The sequence below is a fragment of the Megalops cyprinoides genome, chromosome 12, assembly GCF_013368585.1.
Source record: "Megalops cyprinoides isolate fMegCyp1 chromosome 12, fMegCyp1.pri, whole genome shotgun sequence".
Taxonomy (NCBI): domain Eukaryota; kingdom Metazoa; phylum Chordata; class Actinopteri; order Elopiformes; family Megalopidae; genus Megalops; species Megalops cyprinoides.
The window spans coordinates 4,012,293-4,033,618 of NC_050594.1; the positions used below are offsets into that span (position 1 = coordinate 4,012,293).

Here is a 21,326-nt window from a genome sequence, read left to right on the forward strand (position 1 = left end):
AGGTTTACAAAAAAAGATAAAACTTAAAAACTTGAATCTACGTTGGTCTCACCACCTCTCAGACAAGCAGGCGTGAATTGCTTCTCCCTTACAGTGGTGGTAGATGGGATGAGTGGAGAAATCAGTGTTTATGTCGGGTTTTCCCAGTGTTCACAACTAGACTCGATAGTAAATATATGGGTGGACCCGTAGAAACCCGTCATGGACAGTCATGTGAGGTCTTAAAACATCAGGAGGTCTGAGAACACTTAACTACAAAATGTAGAACTGCACAAACTACAAATATGATGAGATACCTCAGCTGGGTAAAAAACAAAAGAATTCACACCAGAACTCCTTTTATAAACCTGTCAAAACAGCAAAACCACCTCATCATATACTGAGAAGCTACTCAATATTATTTGAAACAAAATAGCCAAGATGAAAGCAAAGGTGCAGCCAAGGGTTGTCACTGTGTACTGCTCAACTCCACAGCAAGAATGTATTCCATATAAAATCACGTCATAAGAATGCATCACAACCAAAACACTTTTAACCGAAAATGTTCCGCCGCCACTCGCAGTCGACGCAGCTGTTGTTCCGAGGCAGCGGTCTCTTTTGGAATTCCTCGAGCGCCGAACGGCGATTCGCCGCGGTGCGTTTAGGCGAATCCCCTCTTTTCTGTCTCGTCGGAGTGGTGGATGATGGACTCTGGCTTCACTGTGATTGTTTATGTAAGTATGCTATTTCTGTCTGCTTAAGGCCGCCTCTCGAAAGGAAACAGCCCCTGGATCTGTCCGGGCTGTCCAAACAGAGACCCACTGATGCCCCCGGACGAAAACACCACCCCGGGCGTGAGATGGCAGTGAGATGACTTGCTTCAACCCCCTCCCACCCCCCCCCCCCCACCCCCCCCCCCCCCCCAAACCATTTGCCCTTTCCACACAACCATCACAAAAGAGTGGCTGGGTGTGGATGTTCTGTCAGCTTCAAAGCCACCAGCTCAAACTGGAAACCCTTGCTGTGTAACAGAACGGTAAGCTGGGTTGTTCTGTCAGCTTCAAAGCCACCAGCTCAAACTGGAAACCCTTGCTGTGTAACAGAACGGTAAGCTGGGTTGCTCTGCTAGCTTGCCTTACAGCTGACCTTTCCTACAAAACGACCACAGTGAAGAGGCTGTGCTTGATCTCTCGGCTCTCATTCCATTAACTATTATTAAAAGCCTCAGTTAAAAAAAAAAACATAGCAGATACTGGTGGCTATTAATTCTCGAATTCTCTTTGACCAAAGTGGAAATTAGGAGATGTTTGGCACACTCACTGCTGGTTAAGCATTTGGGCTTGTAACAAGAAGTACGCAATTTAGTAAGTCCCTAGTGGGGCACTACCCCAGTGGGTCACTGCCAATGTACTCTTGTGCAAGGTACTTAGCTCACCACCACTGTTACAATAAACATCCATCTGTATAAACAGATATTACAAAACATGTAAGCTATTTAAGTAACCCTGGATCAGGATGTCTAGCTAACAAATAACTAAAGAGGTACCAAGGGCTAGCCTGAAAGTATGACCCACTAATACAGCACCCACTAATGCAAAAAAGACAGCAGGAATATATTCATAAAGGTGGCTGGTATTCCCATTTAAGCCATTCAGTTTGGAGGCAGAGAAGGTAACTTCATGCATGGTTGACTTGCACATTGAGTCATCATTACGGTCCTCTTTCCAGCCACTAGATGGCGCTCCACAGCACTGTGCCTCTGAGATATGCGACATAAAGTGACAACCAGCTTTGAGGAAAGATGGGGGCCACTCCTTGGCTGGTGTCGCCGGTCCTGGTGTTGGTGACTCCGGTGGACAGGGGGCGCTGGAGAGCTCTCTGGGTCACAGCCCCACCCTCGATCCCGTGCCCTTCCACTGCCAGTGCTAGCAGCACTGGGTTTGGCTCTCAGCCACCAGGGGAACCTCGTCCAGCTTGACCCCGTCGCCGTTGTTCTCCTCGCAGAGAGCCCCTTTGGCATTACCCAGGATGCTCTCTACCAGGAAGTGGGCTGCCTCCTCCACGTTGATGTTGTCCTGAAAGTCAGTCACAGAGACACACAGGTCAGCAGGGTCAGGGGTCAGGGGTAAGGGGTCAGCTCTGGCCACAGTGTGCTAGGTTCCCCTCAGGAGCGGCCCCCATTGTTTTCTATGGACACCCCCGCCTACCCCCCACCCCCCACCCCCCACTCCTCTCCCATCTCTCTGGTCTGGAGGACTTCGGAATGTCTGATTTGATCACCACAGCAGGGCCAAAGACAGCGGTGACATCAGCAGGAGTTTTGAAGCGGGACCAGACAGGGCTCCGGGGGAGTCTGTTTTTGGCAACGCTTCCCCGCTCGCTGCGTGATTCCTTTTGAAAGGAGGCTCTTGACCTTGATGTGGCATGGGGGAAGGGGGGGGAGTCTGGGAGGGGCTGGAGCTCGGCTGGGCAGCCCCCCCCCCCCACCCCAAAATACAGCAGGCAAACTGAGGACACAATGGGAACGTGGATTTTTAGTGCACTCTTCAACTCAGGGAGGTCATCCCTCAACCTGCCTTTACATAATCATACTATAATAACCCCAATCAGACATGTAACCTGCAGTGAACTGCCAGTGGCTCAACATGACATGAGCAACCCATTACCTTCTGGGCAGCTGGTTATTTGTATATTTGTACATAAAATACATTGTTTATAATATCTAAATTCATTAATGACTTGTCTGAAGACAATTTAAAAGTGAGCCCCAAAAAATATTTCAGTTATGAGCCCTACATAGGAGTTACATGACAGCAATGGTGTGACATGATATAAGATCATAAGCAATATTACCATGAAATTTAGAGTTAGTATGTCACAGAGATGTCGCTTGACAGTCTATATCAGTTGTTATAAGCACACATGAATGTTTATGCAGCGCTTCTTAAGGTATAATATGTATCCCTGAGTGTTTTATGTTGTTCTAATTGAGGATTCTGCACAGAAAGTGTGAGTCATTTTCATTCCTAATGTTCCCAAACAAAACCAAATCAATTTGAGATTGGCACAAAAACAGTATTACAGAAATTGACTGAGGTTCCTAAAAGATGTATGGGGCTGTTGTGGCTTTGTGCTCCTGCCCTGCAGTTTCTCAGCGGGGACGCTATAAGGGAAGGTCCTTGCAAAGGCGTCAGTTAATGGAGACGCCGATGATAAACGACTGTATGAGGAGATCTGGAAACTCTCCCCGCAGTGCATTCTGCCACCCAAACAGTGACATTTCACACAGCTGTCAACAGATATTTTTCACTTGCTCTGACCATATTAGAGTTCCAACAAGGTCTTTTACCAAATTTTTGCACAGCTTTTTTTCATAAGTTTGCAGAGCCTCAACCCCATCCGAGTGCCACGGGCCTGATGTGCACAGTAAAACTCATGAGATCGAAAGAGACTTTTACCTTTCACTCTTCAGGAGTTCTGCAGACAAGTGCTGCTTGCCAAGTTCCCGTTGCTTTGATGGCCTAATATATATTCATTACCTTTAGTCCCAACTCCCTAAGTTCTCCATCATTTGAGAGGCCTCCTGAATAGCATGGCTGAAAGCCTAATTTAATCTAAGGGCAACGTGGCCTATCCCTAACTCTGAATAACGAACTTAAACTGTACTCCCCTTCCACCACGCCCTTTCCAGTTATGTAAGTAACAAACAAACAGAGATGCTTACAGTTTTATTTCGGAGTTACAGGCTGCCGGACGGAGCTCTCCCAAGGCGTCTCTGATCAGTGGATTCTGGGAGAGCTCTGTGGGGTTGTTGCTGTGGCTACCGTGCTTTTTTCTCACCTGCACCTGTGATTGACGCCTCGCTCTTCCAGGAATTCGACAGATGGCAATCCTCACACGTGGATTTAGTCTCCAGTTTAGTTTCACAAGGGTTTTATCAGCTTTTATTAACATTATGATAGTAATTATTATTATTATTACTGGAAAAAGTGTACTGCACAGCATCCTATGAGAATTTAGTTGCAAAGGATGATATATGAAATAAGTGTTTGATCAATTGATTGGGAGGATATGGGCACAGTTCACCGCGTTGGTAAACACAGCGTGACACACTGACTAACCCTGCCGTCCTCTGGGTCTCATCACATCCTATTATTCAGCCACTTTTCCAGATGCAGAATCTGTGTGGATGAGTGAGTCTGCCCGGCTCTGAGAACGCAAACGTTCACTGCGGAAACGTGCCCTCAGATCATACAGAATGAACGTGTTTACCTTCAAAGGTGACTCCCCAGAACAGCACTCTGAGCGTACGCAGAGAGACCTGTGGCTTTCTTTCGATCCAGCATCATCACCTCTCCTCTGAAATACGATCCTGAGCTGTCCAAACACCGGTCCTCTCAGGGTGACTGTTTAAGAAACCTCTAATCATCTGTAATTTGTAACTCAAATCAAATCTAACCCTCTCCCAGGAACGACCTTGAAACATCTACCATCATATCTGCCGGTACATTTGGGGCAAAGGATGGAACTGGGTCAGGTGTGAGTTATGCTGGGAGGATGGGCAGATCTCGCACGCTCCTTTGTGTGCTGTAGTCTGTGGGGTAAACACCGAGGGCACATTGTGTGCGATAATGAGGTTTGTGGGCAGTGTAATAAAGGGTGTCTGATTAAATCTCACAGATGTTGTAACTGATCATAAGGAATCAGAATTTGTTTCATTCAGCTCAACACAGTTCTACTCAATGCTTTGCAATCATTATGCATGGGAACTGAATTTTTGATTGTGCTATCCATTAAATAATTAATTACAGCTCCTTTTATTCAAAGTATTTGCCATTATATTCTTAAATCTAAACCACTAGCATAATGTGATATCACTGCAACAGATACAATTGTATGAATTGCTTTGCACATTGTGCTATATTTTCTGTAATATATTCACAGAACTACACTGTATTATACACATACATATATTAAAGTCTCCAGAGAAGGTATTTTGTAATACTAACACTATATTTTCTAGTATTCTAAATTCTAAATCTAATCTAATAATATATTCCTAATATTGTTAAATTTGTGTCTTAGTATATAGTAGTCAGTATGTATTAGTCAGGTCAGACTCAGAGTAAACCTTGTTACAGCGGTCACAGTGACTTTTGTTCATGCTTCTCACAGTCTAACTTATTAAGTTTACATTGTGTGGGTCTGAGAACCACTGTTGTGCAGGGCAGAGTTTCGTCATCTTAAAACCACAGGAAGCACCACACTGCCACTTCTGCAACACTGAAACTGGAATTTACCACTATGCAGCTTAAATAGGTGCTCTCACACACCTCATACACACTCACACACACTTACACACACTCACACACTTACACATACTCACACACACTTACACACACTCACACGCTCCTCATACACACCTCATACACACTCACACACACTTACACACACTTCATACACACTCATACACTCACATACACCTCACACACCTCACACACACTCACACATACCTAACACACACTTACACACATAAGCAGGTGCTCATACAGAGGGCACTGACGCAACTTCCATTTACATCTGACCTTTAGAGTGAGACGCACATTGGCTTTCAACCTTATATCACTTCATACTTAACTACAGCGTGTCACATGCTAGACTGGTAAACCGCTGTCCTTGCTGCAAAACTATATTTGGTTTTATGGATACCATGACTGTTAATAACACCCAGTAATGTTTCACATGATTGTTCTTGTGCAAACCAGATATGTTAGTTTACTGAGTGTAATAAATGAACCATTCTAAAAGCACCAGAAAGCACTGAAATACCCCTAATGCCATTAAGTATTTCAGCCTTTCTGAAACTCCAGTCTGCAGCTGAAGCCGATTAAAAATCAGATCATCTGTGTTTCTTACACAGTTTTATGGGATGGTTGTGTGAATATGGGTTTAAAGTTCACAAACACATTTTGCTGTCCAGGCATTCTGGTCAACAAATGGTCCTAAACATAAGCTTAAAAAGTTACTGAGTACAATGAGTCTACACCATTCTGAGGCTGGCGTAGGACCTGTTTTTTTCCCACCATTATAGTGCTCATCAGCAAAGGCCATTCTGACCCTTCATTTCAACACACCCTTGACGGCAGAATGTTGCCTCTCATGATTACATGACATTGTCATTTAGCAAATGTTCTTATCCAGAGCGACTTAACTAGGTTATACTTTCACATGTTATCCATTTACACAGCTAGATATTTACCAAGGCGATCGGGGGTTAAGTACCTTGCCCCAGGAGTACAATAGCATTTCCCCAGCGTGGAATTGAACCAGCAACCTTTCAGTTACAAGGGCTGCCCTTTTCCACTACGCTGCACCTCTCACCTTGGCTGAAGTTTCGAACCAGCCCAGGAAGCCGGCCTCCTTGCAGAAGCTGTCCATGAGGGCGGGGTCGTCCGTGTCACCGCCGTTCTTTTGGTCGCACTTGTTGGCCAGCAGCACGGTGGGGACTGGGCTGCCATTGGCCAGCTTCACTTTGCTGTCCAGGTCCTCTTTCCACTTGGCGACCGCCTCAAAGGTGGGGGCCCGCGTCACGTCGAACACGATGAACGCCCCCACCGCCTCCTTGTAGTACACCCTGGTCATGTTCCCGAACCGCTCCTGACCTTAAAGGGGCAAACACCAAGATGGACAACACGTCTTTTTAACACTGAGTCCCCTGCCTTGGATTTTTCATGCAAAAGTAATAACAATTATTATTACTATTACCGCTTCTTTTTAATTTTACTGTCTGTTTTTGTTGCTAAAGCATCACCGCTTTTCCTTAAACCCAGTGTAAAGTACACCACATTAAATCTACTTTAATTTACAGCATGTTAAATCCAGTGTAATTTACACAGTTTCCGTGAAACATGTTCTGTGAGGTTCTCCATGACACTTTTTGCAGGGGCGCCGTATGAAATACAATTCAACTGACTGACATCGACTGTACTGCTGCCGTGTAATTCAGCTGTCCCACTCTGAAACCCCAACACTCATCATCTGTCTCCACGCATGCTGTTATTTCCTAACCAACATCACCTCTGATAAAGGATTCACTGTGATGCGTGCCTTTTGCAGGCAACCACAGCACAAAATATTTCTGCAACTCGTTCCAAAGGGGGATTCCAAAGGGGAATTCCAAAGGGGGATTCCAAAGCAATCTCAGTTCAAAAGCATTCTCAGCGATCACACCCAGAGACACATGCACGCACACAGACACACACATGAATGGACTTGTTTAAATAAAAAATAAGAAAGCAAAAGCAACATCATCGTTGCCGTAGAGCAGGGTTGACTGGATTCCAGAATGCAGTCTCTGGGCATTCTGGAATGAGGACACATGTGTTGTGCCATGCGGCACCTCTGACTGGGCATCGTTCCCGTTATTGCACTCCACTGTCATGTGCTCCGACTTTCTGTTTCTGTTCCATTAATGCACATTTACCCAATTCACACAGCTAGTACAGTCGGGCTCGTCTAACCAATGTGAATATCATTGTGCAATTTGCACAATCATGATTATAAACACTAACAAAACAGGAACTGTGAATTGGACACAGTAAAAAGAGAACAATGCCATCTATAGCGTTTCATATCCTCAAACGGGCCCTGATGTGGGCTGTGGAAAATACCTCTTCATTCCTTAAAACATTCTAAGGGTCACCCTGTGGGGTCTTCTGGGGAAAAACAACCCGCAGACTGCATTTGATTGGCCATGCCGAGCACTAAACCAATGAACCAATGAACAATAACAGTGACTATTTTTTTTACAATACATTTAGCATTTACATTCATGTTTCTGCAAAGAAAGGCGTCAGTAGGTATCTGAAGAGGGAACCCAGGCAAAGCGTTTAGTTGGACATTACAGGCACATGACAAGTTGATGGCCCTAAAGTTGGTTGGTCACAGTGCTGGGATCTGCTACACTCCCAACTCTTCCTTAGACCGCTGCAGCATCCTGAGCTGACTCAGAGGCATCAGCCCCACCTCCATGCTGGCTGGCTCCGATGTAAAAGAGATATATGCACTGTCTTTGCCGTCCACACGGCAGAACAAGAATTACAATCAGCCAGAAATACAATCAGCAAGAAATACAACGTTTTAGTTGCAGGGTGTAGGCAGATGTGCCTCCTATCAATCATGACATTTTAACAACTTCCTCAAAGGGAGATTTATTCCACCTCTCAGATGATCTCAGCTCACCACTCTCCAAAGCCATTCAGCCCTTCTGACTTCTGACAGGACACAGCGGGCCAGACAGGCCGGTCGCCATTTTTCCCTGGGTCGCGCCATGTTTCATTTTTTACAGTTTTTATGAAAGTGTTTAAATAGTTTTCATTACGCCAGGAGGGGGGCTGGCTCGCTTCCTGTTTCCTGGCGGCCAAATTGATGTTCCGTCTTTTTAAGGTCGAGCTTGAGAGACGGCCCTTTTCAGATGTTCGAAATGACTTCATCGCAGTGTCTCAGGGCCAACGCGCCGGGGGATGTGTCAAAAATCATACCATGGCAGAAACATCAAACACTGGAATATCGCTGTTGGTCATTTTTTTCTTGTTTTGGTTTTAAACATCAGCCTTAAGAGTCAGCTTGTCTCACCTCGGAAATGCGTTCATCGCAGTGCCTTCACTGAACGCGCTGATCGGAACACACAGGCATTTACGAAAGTCAGCCTTTAACATCAGCCACAGAAAGTTCTAGTTCTGCTGGTTGTGGCAAAAGGTTTGTAAATGCGAAAATCCTGCTTTTCCTGCTGAAAGGAGAACGTGCCACAGTCGCTGATTTGGCAGCCAAGCTCTGGCGCACCTGTCCTGGAAGCGTGTGGAGAGAGGTGTGGGTGACACTGCACCAACCGAAGGCAGCTGGTGCACCTGGCACAGGTCTCTCTCTTTGTCCTTCCAAAATGCCACTTTCTCTCTTTGAGAGGAATAAGGCCCAGCGTGCTTACCACTTACTTCTGCACTGCGCCATTGTGCTTCTTTTGTCATTAATTTCATATTATTGTATTTAGGTATGTTAGCATGCACGTATGTGTGTGTGTGTGTGTGACTGTGTGTGTGTGTGCGTGCATGTGTGCATGTGTCTGTGTGAGTGTGTGTGTGCGTGCGTGCGTGCGTGTGTGTGCATGTGTCTGTGTGAGTGTGTGTGCATGTGTCTGTGTGAGTGTGTGTGTGCGTGCGTGCGTGTGTGTGCATGTGTCTGTGTGAGTGTGTGCGTGCGTGCGTGCGTGCGTGTGCATGTGTCTGTGTGAGTGTGTGTGCATGTGTCTGTGTGAGTGTGTGTGTATGTGTGATGCTGATGATTTACAGCAGAGAGATAGAAGGTGTACCTTTATCTGATAATCACCCTGAACCTGTTTCTGTTCTGCTTTGCATGATTAAAGCGCACCAGTTTAAATAAGGGCCACTTATCTGCAGTCGATTCCGTCTAACCTGATTGCATCGAGTGTGGCGGCTCTTCCTGGCCACTTCAGATGAAATTATTTCTTCACTCTTTCTCCCCTTTATGCAGCCCTGTTTGGAATTGCCAATTGATACATTCGTCTCAGCCCGACGACCTCTGCATTCGTGCAGGTCAGCTGAAGCAAGACAATGCCCTGATTAACTCCCAATGGTGATTTTCCACACTACAAGTCCCACAATGCACCACAGTGAAGTGGTCACCAATTGGAGGATAGGTGCTCCTCCACTGACATCATCCAAACAACTCACATCTGCCTTACAAATTACAGGGGTGTCTGGGAGCGGTAAGACACGGACACTGTTGCCAAACTACCCACCTTCATCTCTCATGGAATTTAGTTAGGATCAACATTATTGAATGCAATTTTGTGTGATTGCTATGATTCAAATTATTTCATGGGAAGCACACAAGGGAAATGCAACCACGTGTGAAAAAGCAATTAACTGCTGATGGGCGATTCTTACTGAAACAGACCTTTATGTAGCTTTCCTTTCATAATTAACTGGCATCCACTGACACAGATGGATAGACAGACAGACTAACAGAAAGAGAGACACACAGACAGACAGACAGATAGACAGATAGATAGATAGATAGATAGATAGATAGATAGACAGATAGATAGATCAATAGGTAGGTATAAAGAAAAAAGTATAAAGTAGTAACCATAAAGTAGACCTAAGCACTGGGACTGATCGTTCTTTACTGAGTGAGAGAGTGCAAGAGAGCGTAACAGCCATATTGAGCCTTCCCTAAATAATGGCCTTCTTAACGCCTCTCTTGTGCTGTGAAGCCGCAATTCTACCCCACAGCAGGGGAGCCAATTGGAAAGCCGAGACTCCAAGACATCTATATCCTTGGCACACGGCGCCGGGGGCACACAGGAGCTGTAATCATCTCCTCTCCCGAAGACAGGCCTAACAATGCGGTTCTAATTCAGGCCAGAGGGCTGGCGGCACCAACTTTACTATCACGGCCAAATTACTATCATTCAAACCCGCAGCCCGCGCAAGTCGTCATTATGCAAACAATGGCCCTGCTTTCGACACTGTCGTGAAGGGAAGCCCACCCACGCCGTCAGCGCTTAAAACCTGTGTGCCGCGCTACGCATTTCTGGCCTCCCTCGCCGGACTCCGTGCGTTGGAGCCCGCAGCCAGACACAGTGCCCGTTCTCCCCACGGTCCCGAATCTGTCAGAGGCCTTTCTGGCCCCTCGGGCAGCTCCTGGTTGCCTAGGCGCAGTTCTGTTTTGAGCACCAGCTGAAGTAGCTGGAACAATGTCATGCCATAGGGCGGAGGAGAGGCTTTGGGGGACAGGACACACGTGTGGCTTCTACAGACATCTGCATCCACCAGCGGGTTGAAGAGTGATTGATATATCTTCTTCCCCCTCCTTTATCATGACTGTACCCTGGCCTCAGTTCAGTCTAAACACTCTATGCCTTCAGTGAAGAATCTTGGCATGTGTTTAGCGTGCCTAACCCTAACCAAGACACCAAAACATACCATAAGTATCTCTTCCTGAAATTCATCACTCAGAGTTAAAAACAATGCAAAGTGAGGTTGGATCTAGCACTAAGACACCAAAACATAAATACCTCTTCCTGAAGTTCATCTCTCAAACTGAAAAAACAGAAGCCTGAATTTTACTATATCAAATAGTTTTCACATAAGTCAAAGGTTAAACCAGGAGCTGGCATCAAGGACACCTGAGTGAAGTTCACACATTGTGCTATCTTAACGTCAACATACTATATCTTAGATCTAGCATGCAATGGTAATCTGAAAGAATGATAAGGTACAATCAAACCCCCTGGGGCCTTTTTTCACTGTGGATGTGATCATATGGAGAGTAATGTTATCGGAGCATTGAGCAAGATGTAGAGGCCTACTCACAGTCATATATATCACTACTGACCCAACTGTAGTCTCAGTGTTTTAAGAACATTTGCTCTGCTGCCAGTGTTTAAAAGACTGCTCCCCGCCACCACCCCTCCTCTACTGAAGATATCGCCTTGAAGACACAGCTGCGATCTGTGAAGACACACCTTAATTACTGCCACTCTTGAATATATTGGAGAGCTGCTCCTTTAAATGCTTGTTTTCAGTTTAGCAGAAGCCAAAGTGCTTGTCTGTCAGTGATTCATGTGAGCAGAATACCTCAGTCTACTACACCCAAAAATGTAGGCCTACCTTATCTATTTCCTGTCAACCAAGACCATACCACGCTCACCTAATTCATTACATAACATACCAGCCCAAATAACTGTAAAAATGCTTTTCTCACCCAAATGTCTGTAACCACAACTTTTTAGTTGTTCCACAGTGTGTGGGGGGAAAAAAATTTGGATACAAATTAAACAATGACATGGAATTACACTGAAATGTCGCTACAATGCATTTTTATTAAATAATTAGCTATTAAGACAGATTATGCAAGGCTAATTAGCTGGAACAAACAACAGCATATTGTACATACCAGCCCTGTAGGTATTTATATTGGCACACCTGGTTCGTAACATTACAACAGAGCACAAGTGCCAGCTTGTTTCCTTGCGTGCCAGCAGATGTTGTATGTGGCACCAAATCCTAACCATACCAAATCAGCCCAAACCACCCTGTTCGCCATTATAATACTATTTGCTATAATACTCTTCTTGAATATTGTTTTTCTGCTTAGCCTAACAATACAATTAACAGTAAAGCTCTGCATCTGTGAGCGCGATCACTGCCAGAAACGCTTTCACTTCCTCTTCGAGCGCATGGGAGTGTGTCTCCGGGGGGAACGCAGGTCGCTCTTCAGTATCACTCGTGTGCTTTGTCTTACAAAATTAAACAAAGAGCCTCAGTTTAAATGTCGGTTTTAAAACAGTTTCTGACGTTTAGTCGTTCGCCGTAAACATGCTAAACTGGACCTTCAGTTTTACATGTCTGTGTGGTGTTTGTTCCACTTACTTTTGAAGCGTCACTGAGAGTTCAACCGATTTCCGATTTGATCGGAAAATGTAAACCTTAAACTAATCATCAGTGATTGAAAATACGTAAAACAATACGCGCATTAGCGTTTGATGGACATAAATATACTCTTCAGCACGTCAGATTGATGGCTTACCTGCTATGTCCCATAGTTGCAATCGCACCAGTGTCGTACTGTCCCAGTTGATAACTTTTAGGGAGAAGTCAACTCCGATAGTTGCTCTGTAGTTGTCGTTGAAAAGCTGGTGAACGTACCGTTTAATGATGCTGGTCTTCCCCACACCTACCTCTCCGATCACCAAAACTTTAAACAAGTACTCCTTGCACTCAGCTGTCAAAACGCCCGCCATAGCTAAACTCTCAGCAACATGAAGTTGGTAGTTTCTCAATGACAGTGACGGGCAAGAAGACCCGAGGCGACGACGATCCGCCTCCTGCTCAGACACGGGACTCCTGGTTAAAAGACGCCTCCCACGTTAATGTTCCCTTCGGACCCGGAACTCGTCGTCTGGCCTCGAATGATACCACAGGTGTTAGTCTCAGAAATGGCACATTTGTCCAGACGCGCTGATCCCCGTCAAATTATTAGAAACCTTGAGTGCGCCTCATACACGAGACCGAAGGGTACTGAATCTGGGCTGTCAATTCCTGGATGGAAGGCCAGCGTGTATATTTGTTTTAGCTCCAGTCTCTGCTCCTGTGGTCTTTATTTGCCTACTTCATCCAACAAATATTACTTTTTGATGAAATCATAAATCGCAGCGGGAAAGTACCTCGCTGCGCTGGGAAATAACGGTGTAACTAAATGCAGGAAATGGTTGTCTAACTGACCAATTAAGATAGATTAGATTGTTACACACACCACCATAGACACTAGCCGCCAGAAATGTAGTTCGCTTCACCTACAGTAATAGTTGCGTATTGCATATAAAAAACCCAAACTAGCTTTCTCTCAGAATGCAGAACACCAAACGACCCGATTAGTGTGACCCAACAGTCTCCTGTTTGGGGATTTTTTGGGAGCATGTTCTGATTTGCCATTCATAATGTCATTCTAAGGTCAATCCACAACGCAGCTTGTTTTCCACATCTCTTTCAGCGAGTAATAATCTTAGATCTGGAGGGAGGGGGGGGGGGGGCGTAAATTATGGGAGCGATTAGCTTTAGCGCTTAATTGCTTGGCTGGAAAATGAACCTTCTGGATTGCAGTCCTCTAGAACCAGGACTGTTAACCCCAACCACTGATCATTGCAGCCGGTTTTTATAGTTTATATATAATATGATTTTCATGGAGCTGAAAACGTGATTAGAAGGGATATGGATCCTGGATGAGTCATTAATGTAACAGTATATCCTTTTCTATCCTGAACAAACGCGTTAAGCAAGTAATTATTAATTATAATTGTAACTGTAAATCATATACAGTAGCAACTCATGTACAGTAGAGGTGATACAAAGATATGTATAATGCAATGGCTGTGGGGATTGAGAGTATAATGAGGTCATATTATGAGGAATTATGGATGGGGCTTCATTCGTATAATTAATGCATTTGAACACTGCGTTTAAACGTTGCGCAAAAAATGCTTTGTTTTGTTTGTGTATTGGTAACTACCCAACTTCAGTGAGTAATGTAGAATTATGATAGCCGCGAGGATGTTAGCCACTGGTCATCACGCCGATCATTTGTTAAAAATATACACATTGTGAAACTTTGAAGTCCGTTTATATACTTAACTATCTATGGTCAATCCTGACTGTTCCCGGTAGGGGATTCACACACATTTAGAGTGGTAGTTTGTCAGTGGAATGTGGTAAGATGCTACTATAATCAAAGACACGTTCTTTTAAATTAGAAAATGTTTATTTACCAGCATTAATTATCCAGACATGACAATTCCCTTCCATTGAAGCTCTGACCATGTTAAACGGGTGACTCTCTTATTCCCTATTGTTTTATGGATATTTTTGTCTCAATCTGCATAAACTACATGGACTAAATGTATATCAATTAATAATAACAACAATATTATCCATTATATTTATGCATTTATACTTTGGACAATGACATTCTAACAGCTAAAGTTCCAACTTAGATTCAGTTAATTTCTTACAGTTGTAAATTAATCATTCAGTATCATTCTAAGTATTATTAAATGCACCACCTTAGAAGTAACAAGCTGATAGATGGTAATTTAAAACTAACGCTTGAAACGATTTTAATACAGATTTTCATATTTATCTGAAAAGTTACCCAAATTCAAGGCAAACATATACTGTCACAAAATACCCTTAAGACAATTTAATCTCCATTATACGTCTATCATATTTTAAATGTACAGGCAGAAACATTTTAACAAACATAGCATCTTTGTTGAAAAATGACAAAAACCTGGCAGAATACAAACATTTAAAATGTATAATCAATCATACTGAAACATAAGAAAGAGGAAAATATTACAATTGTTGAATATACATGTTTACCTGTATCACAATGGCACTTTTTAGAATGTTTTAGGTTATTCTTCTCCCCCATTGTAATACACCTTACAGTCACTCTCGTTTTTAATCAAGCACATATAGGCTACTTACAACGTGGAGTACTGGTGACAGAATGGGACGTATTACCAGAAGGTTATAGGTTTGAATACTGGATAGGACCACTGCTGTCTTGACCTGGAGAGCAGGGCTTAATCTCAGCTGATTCAATAAATACCCACCAATAAATGCTGAGAACACTACCTGTCTCTCTGTCAAAGGCCGTTTGCAAAGCAAATAAACCATGCTGTGGCTCATGTTGTTGTCAGGGCAATGCTGTTTTCTATGTTGGTAGAATTATTTTTGATTGAATATGATTGAATAGTGTATAAATTGGATTGAAAGTGCATGACAGACTGGGCTGCCATTGACAACTGACCTGGGATCAGCTCTCCCAACACCAACCGTAACCATGACTACGATGAACCATGAGCTATGTAAAAACGGCCTTTAGCCTGTTATAGGCTAAAAGTAACTACCTCCCCCAGCATGATCTTGCGTTATTTTTTTTCATCTTTCATGAGCTAAAAGTGGCATATTGTGTTGTGTCTACCTCCACAACAGCTCCCCTTCCACCATCAAAAACTAGTGCGGCCTACATGTGCATAGCACCACTTAATGTTGTTGTCATTATGTGAGTTAGCCAGCCACAGTAAGGGAGACTGTTTGAGAGTGAGCGGAAAGCTAGCATACAAGCTGTTTTGGAAAGAGAAAACTGATGAACCATAGTATCTAAAACCGAGAGGCAGGGGTTGGGGGGAGGGCGGGGGTAGCGGATGGCGGTCTCAGAAGCATCCTCAAAAAATTGGAGTTGGCCCTGATGGTAAAAAAAGTAAACTGGACCACTACACCGCCTGCTATTTGATCCTGTCTATATTGTTTTTGCACAGGTGAATATGTGACCCCTCTGGTTCTTGCCCTAAAAGATTGAGGGTTATACTGTGGGATTACCGTCTGATTTATTCATTTAACTTGATTTAAGCATTGTCTTTGCACTGACTAATTTGACTTTACAGAGCTGATCTCTGTCTTATTTAAACACTTTGATGTGGTGCAAAGAAAAGAAGATTGCAATCAGAGCAGTCACAGTGGGCACAGGTTACTCACTTAGTTGGAACACTTGCTAATCAAGCCAATCGGAGGAAAACAGGTTGAAAAGCAATGATCAAATTAACATTTCTGTCTCCTTGATCTCAGTCCCACGTGTCAGCACTGGTATACAGAGCGATTCAAGGGCACTTACAGTGTTTCTGAACGCAAACCCAGGGAAAGGCGTATGGATGTACCACGCACACTGCACCGTTTACAGTGCAACTTAGCGAAAGCCGTTGACTGAGTATGTGCACGGTATGGCCAACTAAACACTTTCACTGAGGTCATTCTGAAATACCTATGGACTTTTTGCCCAGAAAAAAAACATAAGGTGTTTTAAAAAAACCAAAATGCCATACATGTATTGAGAACCTGTACTCATGACCAAGCATTCCAAACCATGTCCTTTAAACCTAGAACCCAGCTCTCCATCCCTTTTTAACCCTTTTGCACATACGTTCTAAAATATTTTCAAATGCCCCTCAGCATGACTTATTTTATGCTATGTAGCGCACGTGTTACATTACATGTTTTCATTAGCGTTTCATTAGCTTCTCATACTTTTCAACGCATACTTGAATGCTTTCATACTTTCTAAAGTTAAATCATTGTTTCCACAAAGCTAACGTTAGCTAGAATTTTTCCGATTTGGGAGTCAGAACTGTGTTATGCCGCTTATGTTGCAACTGACGTGAATCTGCATTGAAAAATAAATAATCATTTTGCATTTCTGGAATGTTTTTATTTAAAAAAGCAGTGGGTTTAGAATGAATGTTGTTTTGTTGTGTCAGTTGTAAATACCCATTCTAACCTAGTGTTCTAATCACACTGGTTTGGCCGTACGCTGTAGGGACCACTCTAGCATGATCACACCTGTTTGACCGTACGCGCGAAAGGGCTAAGCTCCGGTGTTATGTACTTGTCAGCAGTAAGTGTGTGGTGAAACTGAAATTTGCTCTGATAGACCCCCAGGATGCCTTGGACACAGGTGATTGGTTCATTTCTGTGACGACGCAGCATTACGCTGCATGCGCTTGCATTTATTGCGGTTTGTCACACTGATAGCAGTGACAGCAGTTTTCAATGCAGTGTCTCTTGGCAAAGACTAATATTTACTTACAGCGCAAATCTAAACATCCCCCCACAGCACACATGGAGCAGTACGGTACAGTGCATACATCAGTGCTGTCTAAGACACAGTACTTTTCCGCAGTTTGTTTTTGTCCCTCTCTCACACACACAGAGGATAGCTTTGGGCTTTTGTTCTGCACTTGATTGTCTCACAGGCCCTCGGACCAGGAGCTTGGCTTCAGAACCATCATCACAATGCCGGCTCTCCTCTTTCTTCTCTCTCACGCAAATGCAAACACAAACATACCCACGTCTGTTTAAACCATACATCCATACATCCACTCGGGAAACACAACCACTTTTTTCTTCTTCCTTTTTTTTTGTTCTTTGTTGTTGTTGTTGTTGTTTTTTTTTTTTGCTTCATCATTTCAAAGTTTACCAAAAGAAGGCTGGCAGACGGTAGCCCCGGAAAAAGAATCACGACGACCGGACATTCCAACCGCTTTTGGGAATTATTATTATTTTTTGCCATTGCTTATGGGTGTGGAAATGAGGCAAAAACAAATGGCGAGCAGAACTGTAAACTCAGTGAGGTGGCGGCGCCTCCCCCAGCTGCCCCGTCCTGCCAGCTCCACCCTCGCAGGCCCCGCCCTTGCAGGCCCCGCCCCTCACAGCGTGGACGAACTCTGCTTGTAGTCTCGCAGGATGACAGCCGCGTAGGTCATGCTGGGCGGTGTGCAGAGCACCGATTCGGACACGGGGGAGCTGGGGGCAAAGGCGCCCGAGCCCAGCGAGTCTCTGAAGGGGGTCGGGGGCATGATGGCGGGGGAGTCGTCCAGGCCCAGCTTGGAGCCGGCCCTCTCCTCCTCCTCCTCGTCCTCATCCTCGTCCTCCTCTTCCTCGCCGTGGATACGGGCGCTGTCGAACACGTACCCGTGCACCAGGCTGAACCCCCCACCCCGGGACTCCTCGGAGGGGGTCAGGGGCTCGTCGCCGAGGGGCCCGGCCTGTATGGGGAGGCCCAGCGGCAGGAGGAGGCGGGGCTGGAGGGGGCTCTTGGCCCCGCCCCCCAGGCCCTGGAGGGGAATCACGTCCCGGAGGTCCGGGAGGGCGGAGCCGAAGGTGTCCACGACCTCCTGGAGGTGGTCCATGACGACCTGCTGGGGGAGGACGCTGTTCTGGAAGACCTCCTGCGAGAACCCCAGCAGCCTCTCGCCCTCTTTGGACGAGGCGCTGCCGGGCCGGCGGGCCACCACGGGGGGGCTGGCGGGCCTGCTGTAGGTGGGGCGGGTGCCCTTCTCCCCCTCCACCGCCCCCCCGTACAGCGCTTTGGGGCTGACGTCTGAATACTTCAGGCACGCGTCGTGCTGGGCGTCGGTGAAGTCCGAAAAGAGCAGCTCGGTCTCGGGCTGGGAGTCGGGCGGGTCCGAGAAGCACAGGCCCGCCTCGTCCTGCGTCTCGGCCAGGTCCGAGTAGCACAGGTCCGTGCTGCTCGGGGCTTCGGTGAAGTCGGAATAGTGCAGGCCCGTGCCGGGCCCGGTCTCAGTGAGGTCTGAATAGTGCACGCTCGTGTTTTGTTGGGTTTCAGTTAGGGGTTTGATGACAGCCGTCTGATTGGAGCCCACCTCCGGCCTCCTCACATGTACAGACAACCTGTTCCACATTTGTTCCCCCTGTGGAGGCTGTTTCCCACCTGCTTCAGACCAGGACACAGACTTTCCATTAGAACTATGGACAAGATAAAGACCACCGTTACTCCACAGGAACGCAGAGAGGGGAAAGCACACACAGAAAAAGCTTCTCAGCTTCAGGTAATGATGTCACAGCCTTTTAAGTGCTACATTTTCCTCTTCTCTCAGCCATTAGTTGTTGATTGATTGTTGTAGCTGTAGCTGATTAGTTGTTTTCTCAGTTCACAGATACAAAACCCACTGGTTTTGTAAAGTTACTCTATGTCATGCACTGTCTGTTCCTTTCCATTTCAAACACTCAAAAGATTAAATCTTTCAGTTTTCAAAATTTTAAATCACAATTGTGAGGATATTTGGAAAGGACACAACATATATAAGTAAACAGTTCATGGAGTATTACTTTATCACAATGTCAATATAATTCACAGATCATTTAAGGTAATAGTTAGGAAGATATTACCAGCACAAATGAAAAGTTATTTCTAATTAAGTTATACAATAATATCTATGTTCTTAATAACTATGAATGAGATCTATGTTCCTAATCTAATAACCCTTAGGAAAAATAATATATCCAAAATGTGATTAAGTAATCTTAAATGTGTCAGAAATATATGCAATTTACCTAGGAATTAACTGTTGCCTCATTCATGCATGCTATTATGTGCATATGTTTTATCATATACTGTGAAAATACATAAACAGTTAACATGAATAGTGCAGAATATGCACAGAACTGCATGATGAAATTGGCAAAAAATGTAAAAAAATATTTTCAATATATAGCAGTGTATATTTACAAATATTATTTTTTTTACGTGAATTTATAAAAATGTCCATATTTTTCATTTCTGTGTTCTTTCATTACTTGCTTTGGGCTGTTTTTGCATATATTACTTTTCCCTCAGGGCGGGCACCGTGCCGCATCACCTGGGCTTACCTGGCATTGCCGGGGGCGCTCTTCTTCCTGCGGAACATGTTGAGCAGGCCGTTGGTCCTGCAGGTGATCTTGCCGTCGCCGACGTGCATGCGCACCACGTCGGAGGTGGTGAAGGCGCTGCGCACGTTGCGCTCGGGCTTGGCGATGATGATGTACATCTTCGGCGTGAACATGCAGCCCAGCGCCACGGTGACGCTCAGGCTGACGGAGAAGGAGGTGGTGATGATCTTGTAGTTGCTGCCGAAGTAGATGGGCACGAAGGCCAGCCAGATGATGCAGGTGGTGTACATGGTGAAGGCGATGTACTTGGCCTCGTTGAAGTTGGCCGGCACGTTGCGCGTCTTGAAGGCGTAGTAGGTGCAGCTAAGGATGAGGAGGCCATTGTAGCCCAGTGGTGCCACCACCCCGACGTTGCTAGTGTTGCAGATGAGGAAGACCTCCCGGATGCTGGGGTACGCCCGGATAGGCTCGGGCGGCTCCAGCACGATCAGGGTCACCTCCAGGGTGAGCTGCAGGCCAATCAGGATAGAGGCGATCACCACCTGGGCCCAGGCGCTCATGAAGCGGGGCTTCCTGGTGCAGATCTTCTTCTTGCTTCCCGCCAAAATCCGGGCGATCCGGTTGGTCTTGGTCACCAGGGCGGAGTAGCACATGGCGGAGGAGAGGCCCACCAGGAGGCGCTGCAGGTAGCAGGAGGTCACGCTGGGCCTGGCCAGGAGGGTGAAGGGGCAGATGTAGCCCAGGAAGATGCCCGCCAGGATGATGTAGCAGAGCTCGCGGCTGGAGGACTTGACCACGGGCGTGTCCCGGTACAGCACAAAGATGAAGGTGACGAACATGGTGACGAGGATGCCCAGGCAGGAGAAGACCACAGCCACGATGGACTCCGGGTCGCTCCACTGCAGGTATTTCAGAGGGATGGGCTCGCAGCCTGAGAGAGTGTGAGACGAGAGGATGACTGAGAATTCATACAGTTCAGAAATTATACACAGCCTCTTACCACTGCTCTTTCCTGTGTGTAAATTATTTTGCTTTTTTTTTATTCAAGCAAATGGTAGTGGATTTACACAACAACACAGATTAATAGTCAGTTCTGACTGGCTCAGCAGGTATGGTTTGTTCTCTTGTTGTATTCACAGTTAGAAAGTAACGTTAAAATATTCCTTATCATGTTTCAGTACTCAAAACAGAAGCTGAATTCCACTGTGACAGTAGGTAGCTAGCCATGGTAGAAGAGGTATTTGCTACATGGCTTGCGTGCTGTCGGTACACTTTTTCTACAGAATTATTTGCTCATGTGAACCAAAATGCTGATGCGAGTGGAGAGCTGGAGATGCTAGATTGAGATAATTAAAATAAAGACACTTTCCTGCTGCTGGCTTGGTAATCTTAGCATCTCCAAAAGCCTCATTCATGAAGCCCCTTCCCTACATCCCATTCCATTCTTCACAGCTTCCCTCTTCTCTCCTCTGAATTCCTGTGACCTCTTTTCCTCCTATTGTGTGCCACCTCTCTCCTTCTACCCCACTTTCCTCTCTATTC

The 21,326-nt window shown here is 45.3% G+C and overlaps 2 protein-coding genes across 4 annotated transcripts in view; both read right to left on the reverse strand.

The window, feature by feature from the left end:
• Window positions 1-1,877: 1,877 nt before the first annotated feature.
• On the reverse strand, window positions 1,878-12,840 carry LOC118787097 (ras-related protein Rab-32-like). The gene is made up of 3 exons (XM_036542524.1): window positions 12,589-12,840; window positions 6,361-6,641; window positions 1,878-2,054 (listed from the first exon to the last, which is right to left on the reverse strand). Exons 1-3 carry the CDS (start codon window positions 12,800-12,802, stop codon window positions 1,905-1,907), a joined length of 645 nt encoding a protein of 214 aa, XP_036398417.1. The 5' UTR covers window positions 12,803-12,840; the 3' UTR covers window positions 1,878-1,904.
• Window positions 12,841-15,193: 2,353 nt separating this feature from the next.
• The window catches only part of LOC118786679 (metabotropic glutamate receptor 1-like), a 36,006-nt gene continuing 29,873 nt past the window's right edge, over window positions 15,194-21,326 (reverse strand). For all 3 annotated transcript variants that reach the window (XM_036541918.1, XM_036541917.1, XM_036541916.1), the window contains 2 exons: window positions 19,785-20,715; window positions 15,194-18,881 (listed from right to left, as the gene is read on the reverse strand). In XM_036541918.1, the coding sequence (XP_036397811.1) occupies window positions 17,822-18,881; window positions 19,785-20,715 (1,991 nt within the window). In that variant the 3' untranslated portion in view covers window positions 15,194-17,821. The remainder of the gene's footprint in view (window positions 18,882-19,784; window positions 20,716-21,326) is intronic.

Coding starts and splice junctions, on each gene's coding strand:
- LOC118787097 (XM_036542524.1), bottom strand. CDS start 12,802: ATGGCGGGCGTTTTGACAGCTGAGTGCAAGGAGTACTTGTTTAAAGTT. Junction 6,642..12,588: donor GCAACTATGGGACATAGCAG/GTAAGCCATCAA, acceptor TGCCCCTTTAAG/GTCAGGAGCGGTTCGGGAAC. Junction 2,055..6,360: donor GGTTCGAAACTTCAGCCAAG/GTGAGAGGTGCA, acceptor ACTGACTTTCAG/GACAACATCAACGTGGAGGA.